This window comes from Myxocyprinus asiaticus, chromosome 2 (assembly GCF_019703515.2).
Source record: "Myxocyprinus asiaticus isolate MX2 ecotype Aquarium Trade chromosome 2, UBuf_Myxa_2, whole genome shotgun sequence".
In the NCBI taxonomy this organism is placed as follows: domain Eukaryota; kingdom Metazoa; phylum Chordata; class Actinopteri; order Cypriniformes; family Catostomidae; genus Myxocyprinus; species Myxocyprinus asiaticus.
This window is the reverse complement of record NC_059345.1, coordinates 31535731-31556549: the sequence shown is the minus strand read 5'-3', so window position 1 is coordinate 31556549 and position 20819 is coordinate 31535731. Positions and strand designations below refer to the sequence as shown.

The following is a 20819-nucleotide window of genomic DNA, read 5'->3' as shown; positions in this document are numbered from 1 at the left end:
TGCTTTACTTTTGAAACAGTGAATATTTGAAAGTTTATGGATTGGCACCATTCACTTCCATTGATCACTGGAATCCAGATGATTGCTTTTTTTATTTTTTATTTTAAGAAAAGGAGCAAGTCAAAAAATGTTTTTGTGGTAATCAATATTATGCCACAAATACTGTCAATTGTGCTTAACTTGTACTGAACCCGTAATATTCCTTTAAATCCTCCTGGACCTGTAATAGGTTCTCCTTAAAAGTGCAGTATGTAAGATTCAGAAACCCTTGTTATTAATGACACCTATTGCTCGTGATCGCGCACACACTCCATTGGGACGTGAGCATCGACCAAAACAATGACGTAACATACAACGAGGCTGAACGTGATTCATCGACATCATGCTGACAGATGAGGTAGCATAATTAAAATTACACAGTTATGATTGTTTTACTACAAACTTTGAGACTGTATATTATATTTGACTCTCCAGTGCTGGAACAGGGCTAAAACAAAGTGTGGATATAGGTCTGACTATGCGAGTTTGAAGTAATCACTTTTCTTTGCATGATACAATGACTGCTTTTATACGATAGCCTATGTCTGTGTTAGCTAGCTAGCCAGCTTTATCAATAGCTGCTAGCTAAATTTGGTGGATGATGACAGTAGCTGTTTATAAAATAGACTGTACATTATAAATGTTGACACAATTCAGTATTGATGTGATTCCATCACAACTATAATTTTGATATATCGATGCGCTATTGTTTTATAATAATAGAATGTATATATTTTCTGTATAACCAAGTTACATTACACTAATGAATGGAGCTTTTTGCATTATCTTGAACATTGTCTAGCATTAATTTAATGTATTATTGTAGTTAACCTTGCTGAATAATTACAGATTAACATTGACATTAACCTGACTTTTAGTATAAAGAGAAGATCGTTGAAATTATTTGAAAGTTACGAATCAAGGTAGCTTGCAATTCGTCAGTGATAGCAGGCAAGATCAAGTTAGCTAAAATTACACAGATCAATCCTTACGGCACTATATTTCACATGTTTTGCAGTTAAGTAAACTTACCTGTCCAATAAGAAGAACGCCAATTCAGGGTCGGTTTTGATCCCCAAAACCGAACGAAGGTCCCTCCAGGAATCAAATACCTTGCCGATGTTCAATCTAGTTTTTGCTCAACCATGATCACGTTTCTGCTTAGCCAGACGGGATTCAGTAGATAAATGTTTTTTTTTGTTTTTTTTGTGTAGGAGTCGGTGTTGTGCTGGGAGCCGGCCGTTTGCTGGATTCCATCTCTAAGATAACATTACCTAGTGTTGCAGTTTGTTGTCGCTGTTGAATAGCGGAAGAGAAGCAAGGCTCTCGGAATCGCGCCTAAACGTCACATCCTTTGGATTTTCCCGGCAAAAGCGACCCGCTCCCTTCGCATGAAAATCAGTCTACAGGCTTTAATAGGCAACCTAGGAAGTCCGGGAAGGGCTCATTTTTAAAAAATTTAATATTACATGAAAAATGTTACATATTGCACCTTTAAGAAAAATTTTGTTAATGTTAATGTTGTTAATGTTGTCCCCACTGCTCATCTTCCTGTACACGAATGACTGCACTGCAAAAGACCCCACTGTCAAGCTCCTGAAGTTTGCAGATGACATCACAGTCATCGTGCTCATCCACGATGGTGACGAGTCCGCATACAGACGGGAGGATGATCAGCTGGCAGTCTGGTGCGGTCACAAGAACCTTGAGCTGAATAAAACAGTGGAGATGATAGTGGACTTCAGGAGAAACCCCCCGCCCCCCACAGCACTGTGGCAGCAGTGGAGTCATTCAGGTTCCTGGGCTCTACCATTTCTCAGGACCTGAAGTGGGACACCCACATAGACTCAGCAAAGGTTGTACTTCCTTCACCAGCTGAAGAAGATCAACCTGCCACAGGAGCTGCTGACACAGTTCTACTCAGCCATCATTGAGTCTGTCCTGTGTACATCTATAACTGTCTGGTTTGATTCAGCCACCAAATCAGACAAAGGGAAACTACAACGGACAGTCAGGACTGCTGAGAGGATTATTGGTGCCCACCCTCCAAGACCTGTACGTCTCCAGTGTGAGGAAACGTGCAGGTAGAATCACTCTGGACCCCACACACCATGCCCACTCCCTTTTTGAACTGTTGCCCTCTGGCCACCGCTACAGAGCACTGAGCGCCAGAACATCCAGGCACAAGAACAGTTTTTACCCTCAGGCCATTTTCCACATGAACAATTAAACTGCCTCAGGACTCCCCCATAGTGCGATAATGTAAATACATATCTCATGTACATATATAAATTCACATATTTAATTCAATAACTGTACATACCCCTACCTTGCACATCCTGTTATTTGTATGTCTATTTATACTCTTACCTTGTTTTATATTCTGTGTCTCACTGTAATTTTCTGTGTGCACTCATTTCTCCTATCACCATTCCTTGTGTACGTGAGAACACTTGGCAATAAAGCTCATTCTGATTCTGATTAATGGTCAGATATGACAGATCATCTATTACAATAAAGGTCACAAATTGCAAACTGCAGTCATTCAAACAAAATCTTTGATATCTGACTCCTGATGACAACAATTATTTTTTTATTCCTCCTTGACTTGATGTTGGGTTTCTTGTCTTCTGCTGCTACGGGTCATTTATACCCGGTTTAGATTTTTACGCAGATTTTCTGCAACTTAACGTCAACTTGTTATCCTAAAACTTCATGACATCCTCCAAAAGATGTGATTTGAGCATGGCAACTCCCACCTTTTTCTCTCACATATGATCAGTCACAAACAGCTAATTGTGACTCTTGAGCTTTAATTTGTTTGCAGGGCCAATTTGAACTGCTAACAGCTATGATGGATCTTCAATGGTAACAACACAGAGTTAAACATGCTTTAGCCATTTTACACCGATCAGCCACAACATTAAAACCACCTGCCTAATATTGTGTAAGTCCCCCTTGTGCCGCCAAAACAGCGCCAACCCGCATCTCAGCATAGCATTCTGAGATGCTATTCTTCTCTCCACAATTGTACAGAGTGGTTATCTGAGTTACGGTAAACTTTGTCAGTTCAAACCAGTCTGGCCATTCTCTGCTGACCTCTCTCATCAACAAGAACTTCCGTCCACAGAACTGTGCCTCACTGGATATTTTTTGTTTTTGGCACCATTCGGAGTAAAGTCTAGAGACTGTTGTATGTGAAATTCTCAGGAGATCATCAGTTACAGAAATACTCAAATCAGCCCGTCTGGCACCAACAATCATGCCACGGTCCAAATCACTGAGATCACACTTTTTCCCCATCTAATGTCTGATGTGAACATTAACTGAAGCTCCTGACCTGTACCTACATGATTTTATGCACTGCACTGCTGCCACACGATTGGCTGATTAGATAATCACATGGATAATTGTTGGTGCCAGATGGGCTGGTTTGAGTATTTCTGTAACTGCTGATCTCTTGGGATTTTCACACACAACAGTCTCTAGATGAATGGTGAATGGTGCCAAAAACAAAAACCCAAACCAGACTATGCAATTTAAATATGTAGAAGAGGTGTGAGTTCTTACCTGACTGGCAGGTGTTTGTCCCACCACAGATTCATATGGTGGTGGCAGCTCGGATGGATACAGAGCCCCAGGGCTGTTAATGGGTACTCCATAAATAGCATTGAATGGAGAGTGTGGAAAATCCAGATGCAACCCTCTAATGGACAGAGATGGTTAAACATGATTACCACACTATGTCAATGTTTTTTTGTTTTTTTACACAAATGTGCCTATACAATGTTGGTGGGGAAAATGTTTGAGTTCTTTTAGGGGTTTTAGGAACTAGGAGAAATAAAATGTTTCCACTTATCCAACTCATCAACTGTTCTCAGTGGGTTAGATATCCTATTCTTTTAATTTAATCCCAATTGGAGTGGGAGATCTTTGTCTCTTCATCTGTGTTCCTTATGACATCATGACATTGTCTGTGATTTGAAACACCCAGTGCACATGAAGAGCTGCTCTGTATGTATTTACTGCTTTGTTGACACATTAGTGTGGCCGCAGGCTAAACAGCCTCATCAGCACGTTTTTATGATGGGATAGTGGGCACAGAGCCTCACAGTGGGAGACAGAGAAATCAATGTTGGATTTACACCAGGCCAGGGACACTGCTGCTCCATAATATGGGTTGCTAGAGCAGTATGCATTAAGACCATGATGGTGTTTTTTTTCTACGGTCACTAGGTCTGACAAAGAAACTGTGTTTTATGGATGTTTTGCATAATCATTCCACAGGGTAATGTGATAAATCAATGTGAATCAATCTACTCACAAACACTAAAACCTATTTCTCAACTTGCCGCCAAGCAATCCGAGATCAAACAATTTCTCATATACTGTATAGCACAAATATAACATCAATTAAGGTCAAATAAGATGTGAGCTGCAAGTTGTGTGTCTATGTGCATGTGTTTGTCTGTTTATGGGTTTACCTCTGGCCTTCCATCACAGGTGTGCAGGTGTATTCTGGTGGGTAGTAAGGGGGAGGAGGGATGGGTGGGATGAACTCATCGAAGTCCAGTGTCTGGTGTAAGATGGTACCATGAGGTGTCATGCAGTCCGCACTCAAGGCATGTGCTCTGTGTGGCATGAACTGATAAAATACAATGTAAAAGTGAGTCTTTTTAGAACCTGAACTGGAAGTCTTAAAAGTTGATGTTCAAGTTAAGTTTTATTTGTCACATCCTCAATTGTAAACTACGGTACAAAGCCAGTGAAATGTTTTGTTTGACAATATTGTCTAATGTAATTGTCTAAATATACAAAGATATATATATATGTAGGTAAAATGTTTAAGTACAAAGAAATAAATAAGAGAATTAAGTAAAAAGTGTGCTTTTTGACAAATAACAATTACTCTAATGCTTAGACCAAAATCATTCACATGATAATGCTTTGGTCTTTGAAATCAGTCACTTGATTTTTTATTGCTGGTGTACAAATGTACAGCCATTGTGTCCAATTGTACTTCCTTCGCCAGCTGAGGAAATTCAACCTGCCAAAGGCGCTGCTGATACAGTTCTACTCAGCAGTCATTGAGTCTGTCCTCTGCACTTCAATAACTGTCTGGTTTGGTTCAGCTATGAAATCAGACATCAGAAGACTACAAAGGACAGTTCGGACTGCTGAGAGGATTATTGGTTGCCCCCTGCCCCCCCTTCAAGAACTATACACTTCCAGAGTGAGAAAAAAGGTTGGAAAAATCACTCTGGACCCCACTCACCCTGCCCACTACCTTTTTGAACTGTTGCCTTCTGGCCGACGCTTCAGAGCTCTGAGCACAAGAACCGTCAGGCACAGGAACAGTTTTTTCCCTCAGGCTATCCATCTCATGAACACATTTAAATTGCCCCATTGAGCAATAACTATGTGCAATACACAGTTTAGTCTTTCTTATATTTATCCAACACATCCAACCTCTTCTGCCATTTCATTCCTCTGAAAAAAAAAAACAAACAAAAAAAACATTTGCACTGTACATAACAGATTTGTATTTACACTGTACATAACAGATTGTATTAGATTTGCACTACCCATGTGTATGTGTATGTATGAATGTGTGTCTGTACGTATGTGTATAATTTTTTTTAATTATTATTATCTATGTCTTGCTGCTGTTTTTGTATTGTTTTTGTATTGTTGTACACTGAAAGCTCCTGTCACCAAGTCAAATTCCTTGTATGTGTAAGCATACTTGGCAATAAAGCTCATTCTGATTCTGATTCTGATTCTGATAAGTTACAGTGCATTCAGAATTTATTCAGACCCCTTCATTTTATTCTCATGCTTTAAAAAAAAATTATGCTACCACCACACTTCACCACTGGGATGATATTGCACAGGTGATGAGTGGTGCCTGGTTTCCTCCAGACGTGACACTTGGAGCTGAGGCCAAACAGTTCAATCTTCATTTCATCAGACCGGAGAATCTTGTTTCTCACAGTCTGAGAGTCATTTAGGTGCTTTTTTATGTGTCTTTCACTGAGGAGAGGCTTCCGTCTGGCCACTCTGCCATAAAGCCCAGATCACTGGAGTGTTGCAGTGATGGTTCTCCTTCTGCAAGTTTCTCCCATCTCCACACATGATCTCTGGAGCTCAACCAGAGTGACCATCGTGTTCTTGGTCACCTCTCTTACCAAGGCCTTTCTCCCCCGATTGCTCAGTTTGGCCCAGCGGCCAGCTCTAGGAAGAGTCCTGGTTGTTCCAAACATCTTCCATTTAATAATTATGGAGGCCACTGTGCTCTTGGGAACCTTCAGTGCAGCCGAAATTTTTTGTAGCCTTCCTTAGATCTGTGCCTCGACACAATCCTGCCTCTGAGCTCTGCAAGCAGTTCCTTTGACGTCATGGCTTGGTTTTTGCTCTGATATGCATTTTCAGCTGTGAGACCTTATATAGACAGGTGTGTGCCTTTCCAAATCATGTCCAATCAATTGAATTTGCCACAGGTGGACTCCAATCAAAGTGTAGAAACATCTCAAAGATGATCCAGAGAAATGTGATGCACCTGAGCTAAATTTCAAGTGTCATAGCAAAGGGTCTGAATACTTATGTCAATGTGATATTTCATCTTTTTCTTTTTAATATATTTGCAAAGTTATCAAAAATCTGTTTTTTGCTTTGTCATTATGGGATATGGAATGTAGATTGATGTGAATTTTTTTTTTTTTTTAAAGCATTTTAGCATAAGGCTGCAACATAACAAAATGTGAAAAAAATGAAGGGGTCTGAATACTTTCTGAATGCATTGTATATTAAAGATTAGGATGGCAGTTAGTTGACAGAGATGACAAAAAGTCATAGGTTGTTTAGGTCTGGATATTTTGGAAGATTTGAAGGTACTATGTGAGTACACATTCATTTAATGCATGTGATCTCTTTTAATTTATTTTTTTAAAAACTCTATATTTTAAAAACTGTTGTGAACTGAATTGCTCTAATCTGTTATCTAAGACAGCCATTGAGAAGTTGAGACATTTAAATGGGGAAATTAACATAATTTTGTGAGATTCCTTGCAAGTTCAATGGTAGGTGAGGAATGTTTTGTGATGAGAATGCATGTTACAGTTGATGTCATGTTATAATAAGGGTTTCATCAACCAGCGGACACTGAACAGATCAATCCTGATTTTAGGCATTATCAAGAGAAGAAGTGAGTGTAAATGATAAATAAGTAGAGGCAGCAGTACAATGACTGCAAAATAAAGGCCTACATTTGGTGTGTGTAAATTTAACTATATATATTGCATGAATCCTGCTCATAAAGTCAAACATAGACTGTTTTGTCTAATGGCACAATTAAAAATAGCAGTCAACAAATTTACACAGAGCTGTAACTTTAATTTATATTTATATATACATGAATTACAATGAAATCCCTTATAAACATACAGGTGTAAAGGAAAAATCTTTATCCAGCGCTTCAACCTCGTCCCAGCCCTAGGGCCTTCCTTGTCTTTGTTCATGGACTGTGCAGCTTGTAACAGAGTGATTTCTTGCATTGCCACTCTGTGCCCTGAATTGAAACTAATCCCTCTACCGCTCCGGCGATTCAAAGAGCCGCAGCCATGCTAATATAACTCATCTGAATTCATCTCCCTCTGGCCATGCCTTTACTGCAGCCATCCAGCAGGTTGTGCAATTTACTGCATCGTCCATAAAATGCACAAAGCCCACTCTTAACAATATTACAACTTTATGTCTCACAAGTAAAAAATTTTCACACATAAAATGGGCAGCCTGAAAAGACAAATTCATTAAAATGGGGGACAGAGATATTCATTGTTAGATTTACACCAGGCCAGGCACACTGCTACTCCAAAATATGGGTTGCTAGAGCAGTATGCATTAAGACCATGCACTTATACAACATGATAAGGTAACTAGGTCTGACAAAGAAACTGTTTTATGGATGTATTGCATAATCATGCAGGGATGACTGTTCTCTCTTTGAACATTGTAACGTTTCATCTTCTTTGCCTAATTTTAAAGGTGCACTAAGTAATTTTGTAATAAGGTTTTATGTTTATAGAAATGAACTGTCCTTAAATAATATGTTTAAAAGTATGTACACTTACTTATATGAGTTGAAAACTCATCAGTAGCTCAGAAAAAGCTACTGCTGAGCTGTTGAGATCACATGATCAGTCAAACACTCCCCTATTATCTGAAACTTTTTGTTGAAGAATAAAAAATGGGTAACAAATATGCATTTGAATATGGTATTTCTAAAATGCCATTAGTAACCAAAAACTTCTGATTTTTGCATGATGCTGCATCCATGCTGATAGGGGTCAGTGGATAGGAAAGGTCTAAAGATAAGCATTCATTTCTGGACTGATTACTCCCTTATACTGCAAAGCATCAGGGCACTGCAATAAATATTACTACACTTTTGGAAAAGCATAAAGATTCATTGTGAAGGATGGGTCGTCATTCACAAATTTATATCAACAAATCCACAGTGCTTTGAACTAGGGACTTAAACGAGTAATCGACTAATCGAGTACTCATTCTGCACCAACTAGTTGAATATTAAAAACGCTAAACAAATATCGGAAATTGATTTTCCTTCGCGCATTTGCCTGCCAGCCGTAGGCAACACTAAATTATATTGTACTTAAATTATCTGAGTCTTTCACCAAATCTCACAGTTACAATTGAGTCCACTGGGGGGTGCTGTGGATATATGACGTTGAGGTGTTGCCTGAGAGATGTGGACATTTGCTTTCAGGCAAAGACAAGTGTGGCAATTGAAATATTTTGAATCTTATTGAATTCTACTCTATTGGTTATTGGAAGTCATGCATACCAACAAATGAGGATCCGCTTTTATAGTGAAAAGTAAATGCGAAGTGGTATGAGAAACTCTGAAGCTTATTAGACAAGTATGTGTGTATGAGCGTGAAACCTCTAAACACTGACAGAGTGCATTTTCTAAACATCGAACTTTCACAAAGTTTTTTTTTCTGAATAAGAATATGTGTAACAATAAAAATGTGATAGGCTTTATGTAGACTCAGAGTTTATAAGTATACATAAAATATACATTTCACGTATGTGTCATACCTGTTATTTTTAACGTACATTTTAATATTCATGTAATTGATTACTTGTTTAGATTTTTTGCGGGTCAGAGTACAAAATTACTTGATAATGGCCATTCCTACTTTGAACTTAATCTTTGAAAAAATATAAGGTACACTCAATAATTAAATTAAATTAGATTAAATTAAATTGCCTTTGTAACCAATGCTTACAGATATATGCCAAGACTAAATGCTTATTTCTCTGGATTTCTACTATACTTTTGTAGGGTCAGTTGTCTTGATTGTCTGATCTTTTTTCCATGATGTAATGGGAAAATGTGATGTGCACATCATCAACACAACCAGAAAGACACACACATACATTGTGGTATGGATCATACTTACCATCTGTAGTACATCAGTAGAAACCATTTGCATACAGCACACGGCTGTGGCCAGAGCACACACAATGGTGGAGATAACATTTAGTGCACAAACACTGAAAAGCAGCTCCTGGGAGACAGAGAGAAATGGAGAGATGGGGATAAGAAGGGTGAGGGGAAGAAGGTGAGAATCAAAGGGAGAGAGAGAGAGAGAGAGAGAGAGAGAGAAAGAAGGAGAATGGGTGTGAGAGAGAGAGAAAAAATAAAACGATTGGCAGATGTTTTGTTGTAAAAACCACAGCCCGGCATGAACATTTATTGTTCTATTTGTCAGAAACAGAGAGCTGGGGGAAAACAAACAGTCAGACTCCCAAGGAAGAAAAAACAAATGTGTGGAAGAGAGAGAGAGAGAGAGAGTGGTTGTGACATACAGTAATAGATAAATAAGGAATTTAGTGTCCAAAGTGGATCTATTGCTTGGCATCATTACTTTGCATAAGCTAAACACAAAAGTTGAATCAAAAGATGGCACAATGAAACACTCTGTTTCAAAACCTAGTGAGCTGTCTACAGAGGCAGCATTTAAGGCATTATAGCACACTCCCAACATGAAGATTGCCTCAAAATATCGGCAGCCTAATTATGCTGCATCATAAGAGACTGTACCTTGTTTGGACCAAATTGGAAGGCAGTATTGCATGTATTCATAATGGACAAGAAAATTCCATAATGTATTGTGACGAGCTTCATTCAGTACTGAGGAATGCGATTTGTATGGTACACAGAGTTGCTGTCTATTTAGAACATACCAAATCAGTCACATTTAGGGACATTCACACAGAACATGATCTTGAATGGGAAAAAAAGGCAAGATGCAGCACAACGAATAAAACAGAATGCATGTGCGTCTCGAGATGCGTTTTTAAATGATGAAGTTCCTTTAACTTCACATGCCGTCTTAAAAATGCAGCGCTCATGTAGCAGTGAGACGAGTTGCAACCATTAAAAATGTCCGTCTAGCACATGGTTACATAGAAAAATAATTCCAAAGCAGTTCTGTTTGAACGGGCACTTATGAGTTCCCATGACTGTTAGGATTCTGCCACTGAATGCAGCTGCCAATGTAGGCTGTAGGCAGTCAGGCAGCTCACTAGATTTTGTAATAGAGAATAAGTCCTTGTTTTACCATTATTCTTTATTGGCTTTTAAAGTCTGTGCAGCTTTTTAAATTCATTCTCATATGGATTTAATGACTAGCCATAACCCATTAGCTAAAGCAAGAGCAGTTGAGGGCAATGATGATACTTTCCTTTGAAACTTCAGTAATCAGAATGTAGCCATCACAGATAGTGTATAACCTAGAAAAGAAAGGCACTGGGAGAGAAATCCAAGGACACCAATGGCAGCTCAGTTTAGAATTGTACCACACTGAGTTGGGGAGTAGATCTGTCTCCGCCACAATGTGAAAAACATTTAGTATTTACAACAGGCCATCTCACACATCTGCTATCAGAGCACTGTCTGGTCTCTCATAGTGATACGATGGGATGTATATGACCCAGTGATGTTCTCAAGGAAAATGCTGAATTCTTAAATGTGCAGAAGCCCTTTAGGTGAAAGGACCCCATCCTAAGAGGACTGGACAGGCCAAACCATTTTCAAGTGACTGTACAATCAACAACACTTTTAAGGGCTAGACCTCTGGAGGGGGCCGAATGGTTTATGTTGTGTTTTTGAAAAAACAATCTTGAATACCTGCTTTTGCCTAATTAAAAAAAAATGGAACTGTTTTTTTTTTCTCCTGGAAATAAAAAATGGCCTTGTAGTTATCAATCCCGCCCTTGTAGGTTATCAAAGATATTCTAAGGGTAACATCTGGATGGAAGAAGCCTTACAACAGGTGAACTTCAAGAGCAAGATTATCACCTTCAAAAAATTTATAACAAGCCTTACACCAAGCTAATGTTTTGATTAGACTAATTATAGTAGGTGTGGCGAGGTGCTTAAGTTACAGCCAGCATCACCCCTGGCAATGACAATTAGACTTACTTGCAGAGGTAACCAGGCACACCTGATGCCTATTAATCAACGAGGGATGCCAACAGATGCCAACAGATAAAAGCCAGTGAGAGAAACAGTTGGATGAGAAGTTGGTGAGGAAATGTAACATGAGCTCGCTGATAAATGTGAATGCTTTTGTTTGTGACCTCGCTCACACATTCTTTCTATGACTTCATCCTGCTGGCATTTGTCTCACTCGAAGATTCGGACGAGGAGCGAGTCTCACCTCTCCGCTAATGGCACCCACTCACCATCACACTGCATGAATGGAAGAAGGCAGTTGCACACCGAGCACCTTCACCTACCCTGCACACAGCATGGAGGACTTTTTCTGGCAAGCTGACAGAACAGCTTGTCGCCGGCCAAAACTGGACCACAGAGGAGATTCACTGGTTGAGATCGGAGGCGACTGCGAGAACCCCCACACCGGAGGTGAGATTAAGGCTCAACATATCCTGATGAAACTCACTGATCAAGATGTTGTTGAGGCGTATTTACATACATTTGAGGTGGTGGCAGCACACGAAGGATGGCCGCAAGTGGAGTGGGTGCAATTTATCACCCCTCTCCTTACTGGGGATCCACAATGCATCTATTACTCGCTGCCAGTTACCACCTCAAATGACTATAATAAAAAAAAAAAAAATCAGAGCCTGGGTGGGGCCCAGGATATTGACGAAGCGTCGAGGGTACCACCAGGCCATTCTCGTTGCCACGAACAGCCGCAGCACAAGACGAGCTGATGCCAACAGATCCAAATCCACCCGAGGCACAGGCCTGGATGGCAGGCTGCATCACACATCTCAGAGTTCCAGTGGAGGCTCCAGAATGAGAGGTAAAAATCAATGGCCAATGAGTAAATGCCATGTTGGACACGGGAAGCTCTGTGAGCCTCCTGCAATTTCACCTGTTTAAATCGGAGAAACCAGGGTGTGCGCTAATCCCCATCATGTGTGTTCATAGCTATACAAGGTATGTTCCAGCACATACAGTTACAATAACATCGAGCTCTGGTTCATGGTCTGTACAGGTGGGGATAATGAAAGATCTCTCCGTTCCACTACAGTTGGGGAGAGACTGGCCAGGATTCGAAGCACTCCTGCAGTCGGCAAAGCAGCCCGCCCCCGAAGACCTCCTAGACCACAAAGGAAGGCCCGCGCCCAGACCACGCTGTTGGCAACAGAAAGTGAGAGAGAGAGGGTGAGTGGGACAATAGAAATCGTAATGTGTTGTCTGATCTGTTCCACTAGGTGATGTTAGAAGGATCATTCATGAGAGAACAGAGGGAAGATGAGAGATTGAGAAACTGCTGGGGACAGGTCAGAATAGTGGAAGGAGAACAACAACATCCCCCACCACACCCCTTTCCTCACATTATTGTACAGAATGGCCTGCTATACTGTATAGCGATCAGGAGGGTCAAAGAGAAGCAGCTCTTGGTGGTTCCACGTACAAAGGCAGAAATACTGATGGACTTAGCCCATTCCCACCCCATGGCAGGCCACCTGGTTGCTGAAAACACCCTGCAGCACCTTTGCGACAGGTTTCACTGGCCAGGGATGGACGCAGAGGTGAAACGATTCTGCTAAAGCTGCCAGGTGTGCCAACGTACAGCTCTGCAGAATCCACCCCACAGCCCCCTGATTCTGCTTCCAGTAATAGAGGTACCCTTTGAGCGGATAGGCATGGATCTCGTAGGGCCACAGCCAAAGTCTGCCCGGGGACATTAACACATTCTGGTGATTGTGGACTACGTTACCAGATACCCGGAGGCAGTTCCCCTACGCAAAGCAACATCGGCAAACATCGCCTGAGAACGTGTCTTACTCCTCAGCCAGGTCGGAATCCCTAAGGAGATACTGACTGACCAGGGAACACCCTTCATCTCCAGACTGATGAAAGATCTATGCAAACTCCTCAAAGTAAAACAACTACACACCTCACTATGTCACCCACAGACAGATGGTCTGATAGAACGCTTTAATCAGACTCTGAAACGGATGCTTTGGCAGGTGATAGCTGAGGATGGGCATGACTGGGACCTCCTTCTGCCACACGTGCTCTTTGGGGTAAGAGAAGTCCCACAAGCTTCAACAGGTTTCACGCTGTTTGAATTATTGTTTGGCCAGCAACCCAGGGGCCTTTTAGATGTAGCGAGGGAAGCCTGTGAACAGCAGCCATCACCATTCTGCCTGACCATCGAGCACGTGAGGAACATGAGAAACAGAATCGAGTCGGTCATGTTACTTGTGAAAGAGCACTTTGTAGAGGCCCAGTGCGCCCAACAACAAACATACAACAGACCGGCATAGGCACGTGAGTTTCATCCGGGTGATCTGGTCCTGTTATTGTTACCAAATGCTTCATGTAAATTTCTCACATCTTGGCAGGGCCCTTACACCATAGTGGAGCGGGTGGGACCTGTGACCTATTGGCTGTGGCAGACAGGGAGACAGAGGGCGGAACAGATCTACCACATCAATCTCCTCAAGCGCTGGGTGGAGCCGGGAAATCAACCAGCCCTACTGGCTACGGAGGACCCCCGGTGGTGGATTTAGGAGAACATCTGTCGGCAACTCAGCGAAAGGAAATGGAGGCCCTGGTCAGTGAATTTAAGGATGTGTTGTCGGAGTTCCCTGGGCAGACAGAGGTAATATCACATGATATATGCACACCACCAGGACTAGTGGTACGGCAGAGGCCATATCGAGTTCCTGAAGCCCTCCAACAAGCCATGGAGGAGGAGGTAAAGAATATGCTAAAACTCTGGGTGATTTCAGCATCCAAGAGCCCGTGGTCCAGCCGCATCGTTATGGTCCCAAAGATGGATGGCAGCTTCCGCTTCTGTAATGACTTCAGGAAGCTAAATGAAGTCTCAAACTTCGACAGCTATTCCATGCCTCGGGTGAACGAACTCATTGAAAGGTTAGGGAGAGCCCGTTTAATTTCAACCTTGGACTTGATAAAAGGATACTGGCAGGTTCCATTGGCACCCAAGGCAAAGGAGAAAACAGCCTTCAGTACTTCATCAGGCCATTGGCAGTATCGGGTTCTTCCTTTTGGGCTGCATGAGGTACCAGCCACCTTTCAAAGAATGATGGATGTCATTCTGCACCCCTACCAACAGTACGCTGCCGCATATCTGGATGACATGGTGATCCATTCCAAAGGATGGGAAGACCATCTACTATGGCATTGGTATGTGCTGTCATCTCTACGTAGGGCTGAGCTGATGGCCAACCCATGCAAATGTCACCTGGGTCTCTCAGAGGCACGGTACCTGGGCTTCCGCATAGGACGAGGATTGGTAATTCCCCAGGGTGACAAATTGATAGCATTAACAGAGTTTCCTCGTCCCAACACCAAAACTCAGGTATGTGCCTTTTTGGGGTTGGTCGAATACTACTGATCCTTCATCCCCGATTTCTCCTCTGTGGCTTGCCCCCTTACAGACCTGACAAAGAAAGGACAACCAGAGAGGGTCATATGGTCTGAGGAGGCTGAGCAGGCATTCCAGGCACTAAAGAAAACCCTCACATCCGAATTGGTATTATATGCCACCGGCTTTTCTTTGCCTTTTATTTGACAGATGGATGCGTCCACTACAGGACTGGGAGCAGTACTGTCACAGTGTCAAGAGAGGCAAGAATACCCGGTAGTATACATCAGTCAGAAGCTGAACCTGGCCGAGACCAGATACGCCGCTGTGGAGAGAGAGGCCCTAACAGTAAAGTGGGCAGTCCTGGAAATGCAATACTACCTGTTGGGGAGGTCCTTTACATTAATCACAGATCATGCACCTCTCCAATGGATGGCCCGGGCAAAGGATACGAATGCCAGGGTGACGAGATGGTTCTTGGCACTCCAGGACTTCCACTTCAATGTGCAGCATCGGGCCGGGCCAGCCAACAGAAATCTGGGCTCTCAAGGATGTTCTCAGCCTGGTCAGGTCTGGTCTGGTAAGGAAGTCCCCCCCCCCCCCAGCACCCTTGTAAATCTTGCGGTATGCTTTTGCATAGAAACATGATGATGCTCGGGGGGGGGACTGTGGTGAGGCACCTAAGTAACAACCAGCGTCACCCCTAGAAACAATAATTAGACTAGCTCGCAGAAGCAATCAGGCACACCTGATGCCTATAATCAATGAGGGAGACACAGGGATAAAAGTCAGCGAAAGAAACAGCTGGATGAGAAGTTGGAGAGGAAATGTATCGTGAGTTCACTGGCATTCGACTCACTCAAAGAGTCTCACCTCTTCACTAATGGCACTCACTCACCATTACACTGCACAAAGGGAGGAAGGTGGTTCCACACCGAGCACCTTCACCTACCCTGCACACTTCTCCACTGCCACACTCCAACCAATAAATGAACCCTCCGGGGGTAGAAGTGTATCTTGTCTGTGTCGTGCCTCGTTTGTGCCCAGTGTGTTCTGCTACATAGGATAAAGAACACTGGTTGAACATGCAGTGTAGCAGTATCTGAAACAGAGGTGCTGGGTCAGCTCCACTGAGAAACACCTCATCTTCCAATATTGAGCCAGCAGTGCCAACACCTGTTTCCTTGACAAAAAGAAGAACAAACCGAAGAGTGTTGACTCTTTTGTTAACTCCTGTCGTTGATATCGTAGAGGCACTCATTTTTCTGCCACAACTGAATTAACTTTTCCTCCATTCCGCAGCTCCACTTCGAGCACTTCTTGTTGTTCGCCATATCCATTTCCTCGACATTCAAGGCCCCTCAATTTTTTATTGGCTGGTCACCGTCTGACTTCAGATTTCAGTCGTGGAGCATCATACAGTACTATATTTCTATATATACACTGGCGGCCAAAAGTTTGGAATAATGTACAGATTTTGCTGTTTCGGAAGGAAACTGGTACTTTAATTCACCAAAGTGGCATTCCACTGATCACAAAGTATAATCAGGACATTACTGATGTAAAAAACAGCACCAACACTTTTTTGAAAAAAGTCATTTTTGATCAAATCTAGACAGGCCTCATTTCCAGCAGTCATCACTCCAACACCTTATCCTTGAGTAATCATGCTAACTTGCTAATTTGGTACTAGAAAATCACTTGCCATTACATCAAACACAGTTGAAAGCTATTTGGTTTGTTAAATGAAGCTTAACATTGTCTTTGTGTTTGTTTTTGAGTTGCCACAGTATGCAATAGACAGAGTTGGTGAGTAACGAAATACATGTAATGGGATTACGTATTTAAAATGCAAAATATAAGTAACTGTATTCCACTACAGTTACAATTTAAATCATTAGTATTTAGAATACAGTTACATTCAAAAAGTATTTTGATTACTGAAGAGATTACTTTGCATTTTATTGTCATTTGTTTCATTTAATGTTTAGTCCTTTCAGATGGAAAAATGTATACATATAAATGATGCGATCCAAAGTGCATTTGAACAGCGGTGAAACACTTTCGTATGATGTGTTACATTCATACGAGCAGACAGAGAAGTAAGTTTGAAGTAAGTTTGGAGCACAAGAAATAGAAATAAACCTTGTGTAAATTGTCAGCTTTACGCTAAGCTAAAATGCTATTTCTAGCCATTTTACATGCACATGTTACCAGTACGATCATACTGAAAAAGTAATCCAAAGTATTTAGAATACGTTACTGACCTTGAATAATCTAACGGAATACGTTACAAATGACATTTTACAACATATATTCTGTAATCTGCAGTGGAATACATTTCAAAAGTAACCCTCCAAAACCCTGGCAATAGACTGGCATGTCTTAAGGTCAATATTAGGTCAAAAATGGCAAAAAAGAAACAGCTTTCTCTAGAAACTTGTCAGTCAATCAATGTTTTGAGGAATGAAGTCTATACAATGCTTGAAATTGCCAAACAAACAGAAGATTTCATGCAAAGGTGTACACTACAGTCTTCAAAGACAAAGGACAACTGGCTCTAACAAGCACAGAAAGAGATGTGGAAGGCCAGATGTACAACTAAACAAGAGGATAAGTACATCAGAGTCTCTAGTTTGAGAAATAAACACCTCACATGTCCTCAGCTGACAGCTTCATTCAATTCTACCTGCTCAACACCAGTTTCATGTACAACAGTAAAGAGAAGACTCAGGGGTGCAGGCCTTATGGGAAGAAATGCAAAGAAAAAGCCACTTTTGACACAGAAAAGCAAAAAGAAGAAGTTAGAGTGGGCAAAGAAACACAAACATTGAACAACAGATAATTGGAAAAGAGTGTTATGGATCTTAACCCCATTGAGCTTTTGTGGGATCAGCTAGACTGTAAGGTGCGTGAGAAGTGCCCTACAAGACAGCCACATCAATCTCAGTTGCCTCCACGTCTGAGACCGTCAATCCGCACATCTTATCACATGGCTTGTTGAACGCGTTACCGCAGAGAATAGCGTGAAGCCTCCACACGCGCTGTCTCCACTCCAATGTTTAATGTTACTTGAATTGGTGCTATGTTAGTGCATTTCTATCTTTATACTATGGAAGGCTTTGTTGGGGAAATGTTAATAAAGCATTATTTTGTTACATATTGTTTTGTTTTCTTTCCTAAGATGGAAATAAATGCATTCAGAAAGTATTCAGGCCCCTTCATCTTTTTCACATTTTGTTACGTTGCAGCCTTATGCTAAAATGCTTTAAATTATTATTTTTTCAAACCAATCTACACTCCATACCCAATAATAACAAAGCAAAAAACAGATATTTTGATAACTTTATAAATTTATCAAAAAGAAAAACCTGAAATATCACATTGACATTGACATAAGTATTCAGACCCTTAACTCAGTACTTAGTTGAAGCACCTTTGGCAGCGATTACAGCCTCAAGTTTTTTGAATATGATGCGACAAGCTTTGCACACCTAGATTTGGGGATTTTCTGCCATTCTTTGCCGATCCTCTAATGCTCTGTCAGTTTGGATGGGGACCATCGGTGGACAGCCATTTTCAGGTTTCTCTAGAGATGTTCGATTGGATTCAAGTCTGGGCTCTGGCTGGGCCACTCAAGGACATTCACAGAGTTGTCCCTAAGTCACTCTTGTGTTGTCTTGACTGTGTTGGATAATTGTCCTGTTGGAAGGGTTTCATTAAGGATATCTTTGGTTTTTCTGTGTTCAGCTTTCCTTAAATCCTGACCAGTCCCCTATTCCCTGCCGCTGAAAAACACCCACAAAGCATGATGCTAACACCACCATGCGGGGGGTCACGTGACACCATGCAAGAGGCAGACATGTGAGCGAAGAGCTCTGCACACATTTGCTCTTTGAGGCAAAACATGGCAAAAAAGTCAAAATCCTCGGGCTCTGGAGACATTAAAAGACACTTACGTGTTCAGGATGAAAGCCCCGACAGGCCTACAGACCGGGGACTCAATTTGGATGGCGCAGCAGGAGAGGAGATCCAGCGTCAGTTGTCCAACATGTCGGTGATGTTGATGAAGGTTCTTGCTGACTTGGAGGATCTCGCTGTAATATGTCGATCGATTACGGCGATGGAAATAAAATTCTCTGAGATAGTTACAAGAGTGACTGATGTTGAGAGATGAATCGATATTCTGGAATCTTCGGAGAGGGAATTAACCGCAAATCCGCCCACGACCAAAGTTGATTTGGAACATCTCCTTGAAAAGCTTGAAGATCTTGAGAATAGAAGCCGCTGAAATAATGACTGAATTGTTAGAATTCCTGAGCATGAGAAGGACAGAGATATGGTGAAATTCCTAGACGAGCTTTTCCTGAGTCTGCTCGACATAACAGACCACAAGCTGGAAATCGAGCAAGCTCACAGAGTCCCAGCTCACAGATTTGCTGAGGGAGATAGGCCCGATCGATTTGCAAAGTATTTACATGTCCCAATCAGGCAAAGTCTTTTATTGAATTGATGGGTGAGTAAACCATTGGGTGTTTCTCATGTGAGTGGGTCAACTCGCTGTACTTATTCTGGCTTTTGAGGAAGCTGGGCGTCATTTTGGTTTCTTTTTTCTTTTTGCGTTGACTCCACCGAGCGGCTGGAGCTTGTTTTGTGAATAACACTTTTCCTTAAAGAAATTTTTGCATTGACGAAAGATTACTTTTGCATTGAAGTTCCTGGCCAGTTTGAGAGTGGACACTACGGATGACCGCAAAATATCTACATGCTCACACAAAGGATGTCTTTTTTAAAGTTGATGGATTATGTAAGTCATGGTCTATACTTTTATGCGGCCTCCGAGTGAATTGACTCGACCATCTGGGGAACCGGGATGCCAGTTTTGTTTCTTTTTGTATTGGTTCCGCCTAGTGGCTGGAACTTGTTCTATTGAATAACACTCCTTTGGAACAGCTGTGGATTAATCTGTTCGTTCTTCATGCTTATTCCTCCTGCTGGCTGTAGTTTGTTTTGTTGAGTATTTTTACGGGACATTGGAATGATCACGTCATCCGTTGAACTCATAACAGCCAGCTCACTGAACATTCGTTTGTCTGTCCGAGGAATCTGAACAATTTTATATCAGCTGGAATTTGTTTTGTGGAAGATCACACCTTTGGGACAGTTCTGTGAATGAATCTACATGTTCTTTGTGTTCATTCTTCCTATTAGCTGGGGTTTATTTTACAAAGTATTTTATGTTATGTAATTTTGCCTCACAAATTTGTGAGGCAAAATTTAGCAATCCGATGGCAAAGTTGTCGTGGGGGCTCGTGGCCGTTCATGGACCTTTTGAGTTTAGAGGGATTGTCGCCGGTTGGCGCTTTCGTGCGTGGGGTTAATGCACACGTTTTTCTTTTTTCTGTTTGTTTTGTTTGGGGGGAAGTTCGGGGTTTGATTGTTTCACTAATGGGGAATGTGGTCTGTATAATTTTGTTTTTGACACTCAATTTATTTTTTCTACTATATCAAAATGTCAAATGTTAATATGAGTGTACTATCGCTCTCCACATGGAATGTAAATGGGTTGGGGCACCCCATAAACAGAAGGAAAATAATTACTTTTCTTAAACGTAAGAAATATGATATAGTGTTTCTTCAACAAACACATCTCTCCCCGCAGGAAGCTGAAAAATTTGGGAAGATATGGGGTGGACATGTTTTCTTTAGTGCTGGCTCAAGTAAGAGCAAGGGAGTCATTATATTGATTAATAAACATCTACAATTCAAATGTCTCATACAGATTAAAGATAAATTAGGAAGAGTCATTATTGTTTTAGCTGAAATTCAAGAGCAAAGGTTGATTTTGGCTAATATTTACACACCTAACGCTGATGA

At 41.5% G+C, this 20819-nt stretch overlaps 1 protein-coding gene across 5 annotated transcripts in view; it reads right to left on the bottom strand.

Annotated features, from left to right (window-relative positions):
* Positions 1–20819, bottom strand: part of LOC127416245 (protein ENTREP2-like) — a 250567-nt gene that overhangs the window by 8616 nt on the left and 221132 nt on the right. For 3 of the 5 annotated variants that reach the window (XM_051655491.1, XM_051655500.1, XM_051655507.1), the window contains exons 5-7: positions 9525–9632; positions 4524–4684; positions 3610–3745 (exon numbers count right to left, since the gene is read on the bottom strand). In XM_051655491.1, the coding sequence (XP_051511451.1) occupies positions 3610–3745; positions 4524–4684; positions 9525–9632 (405 nt within the window). Of the gene's footprint in view, positions 1–3609; positions 3746–4523; positions 4685–5314; positions 6664–9524; positions 9633–20819 lie in introns of those variants that run through there. The other 2 variants (XM_051655513.1, XM_051655517.1) reach the window with 2 other exon arrangements.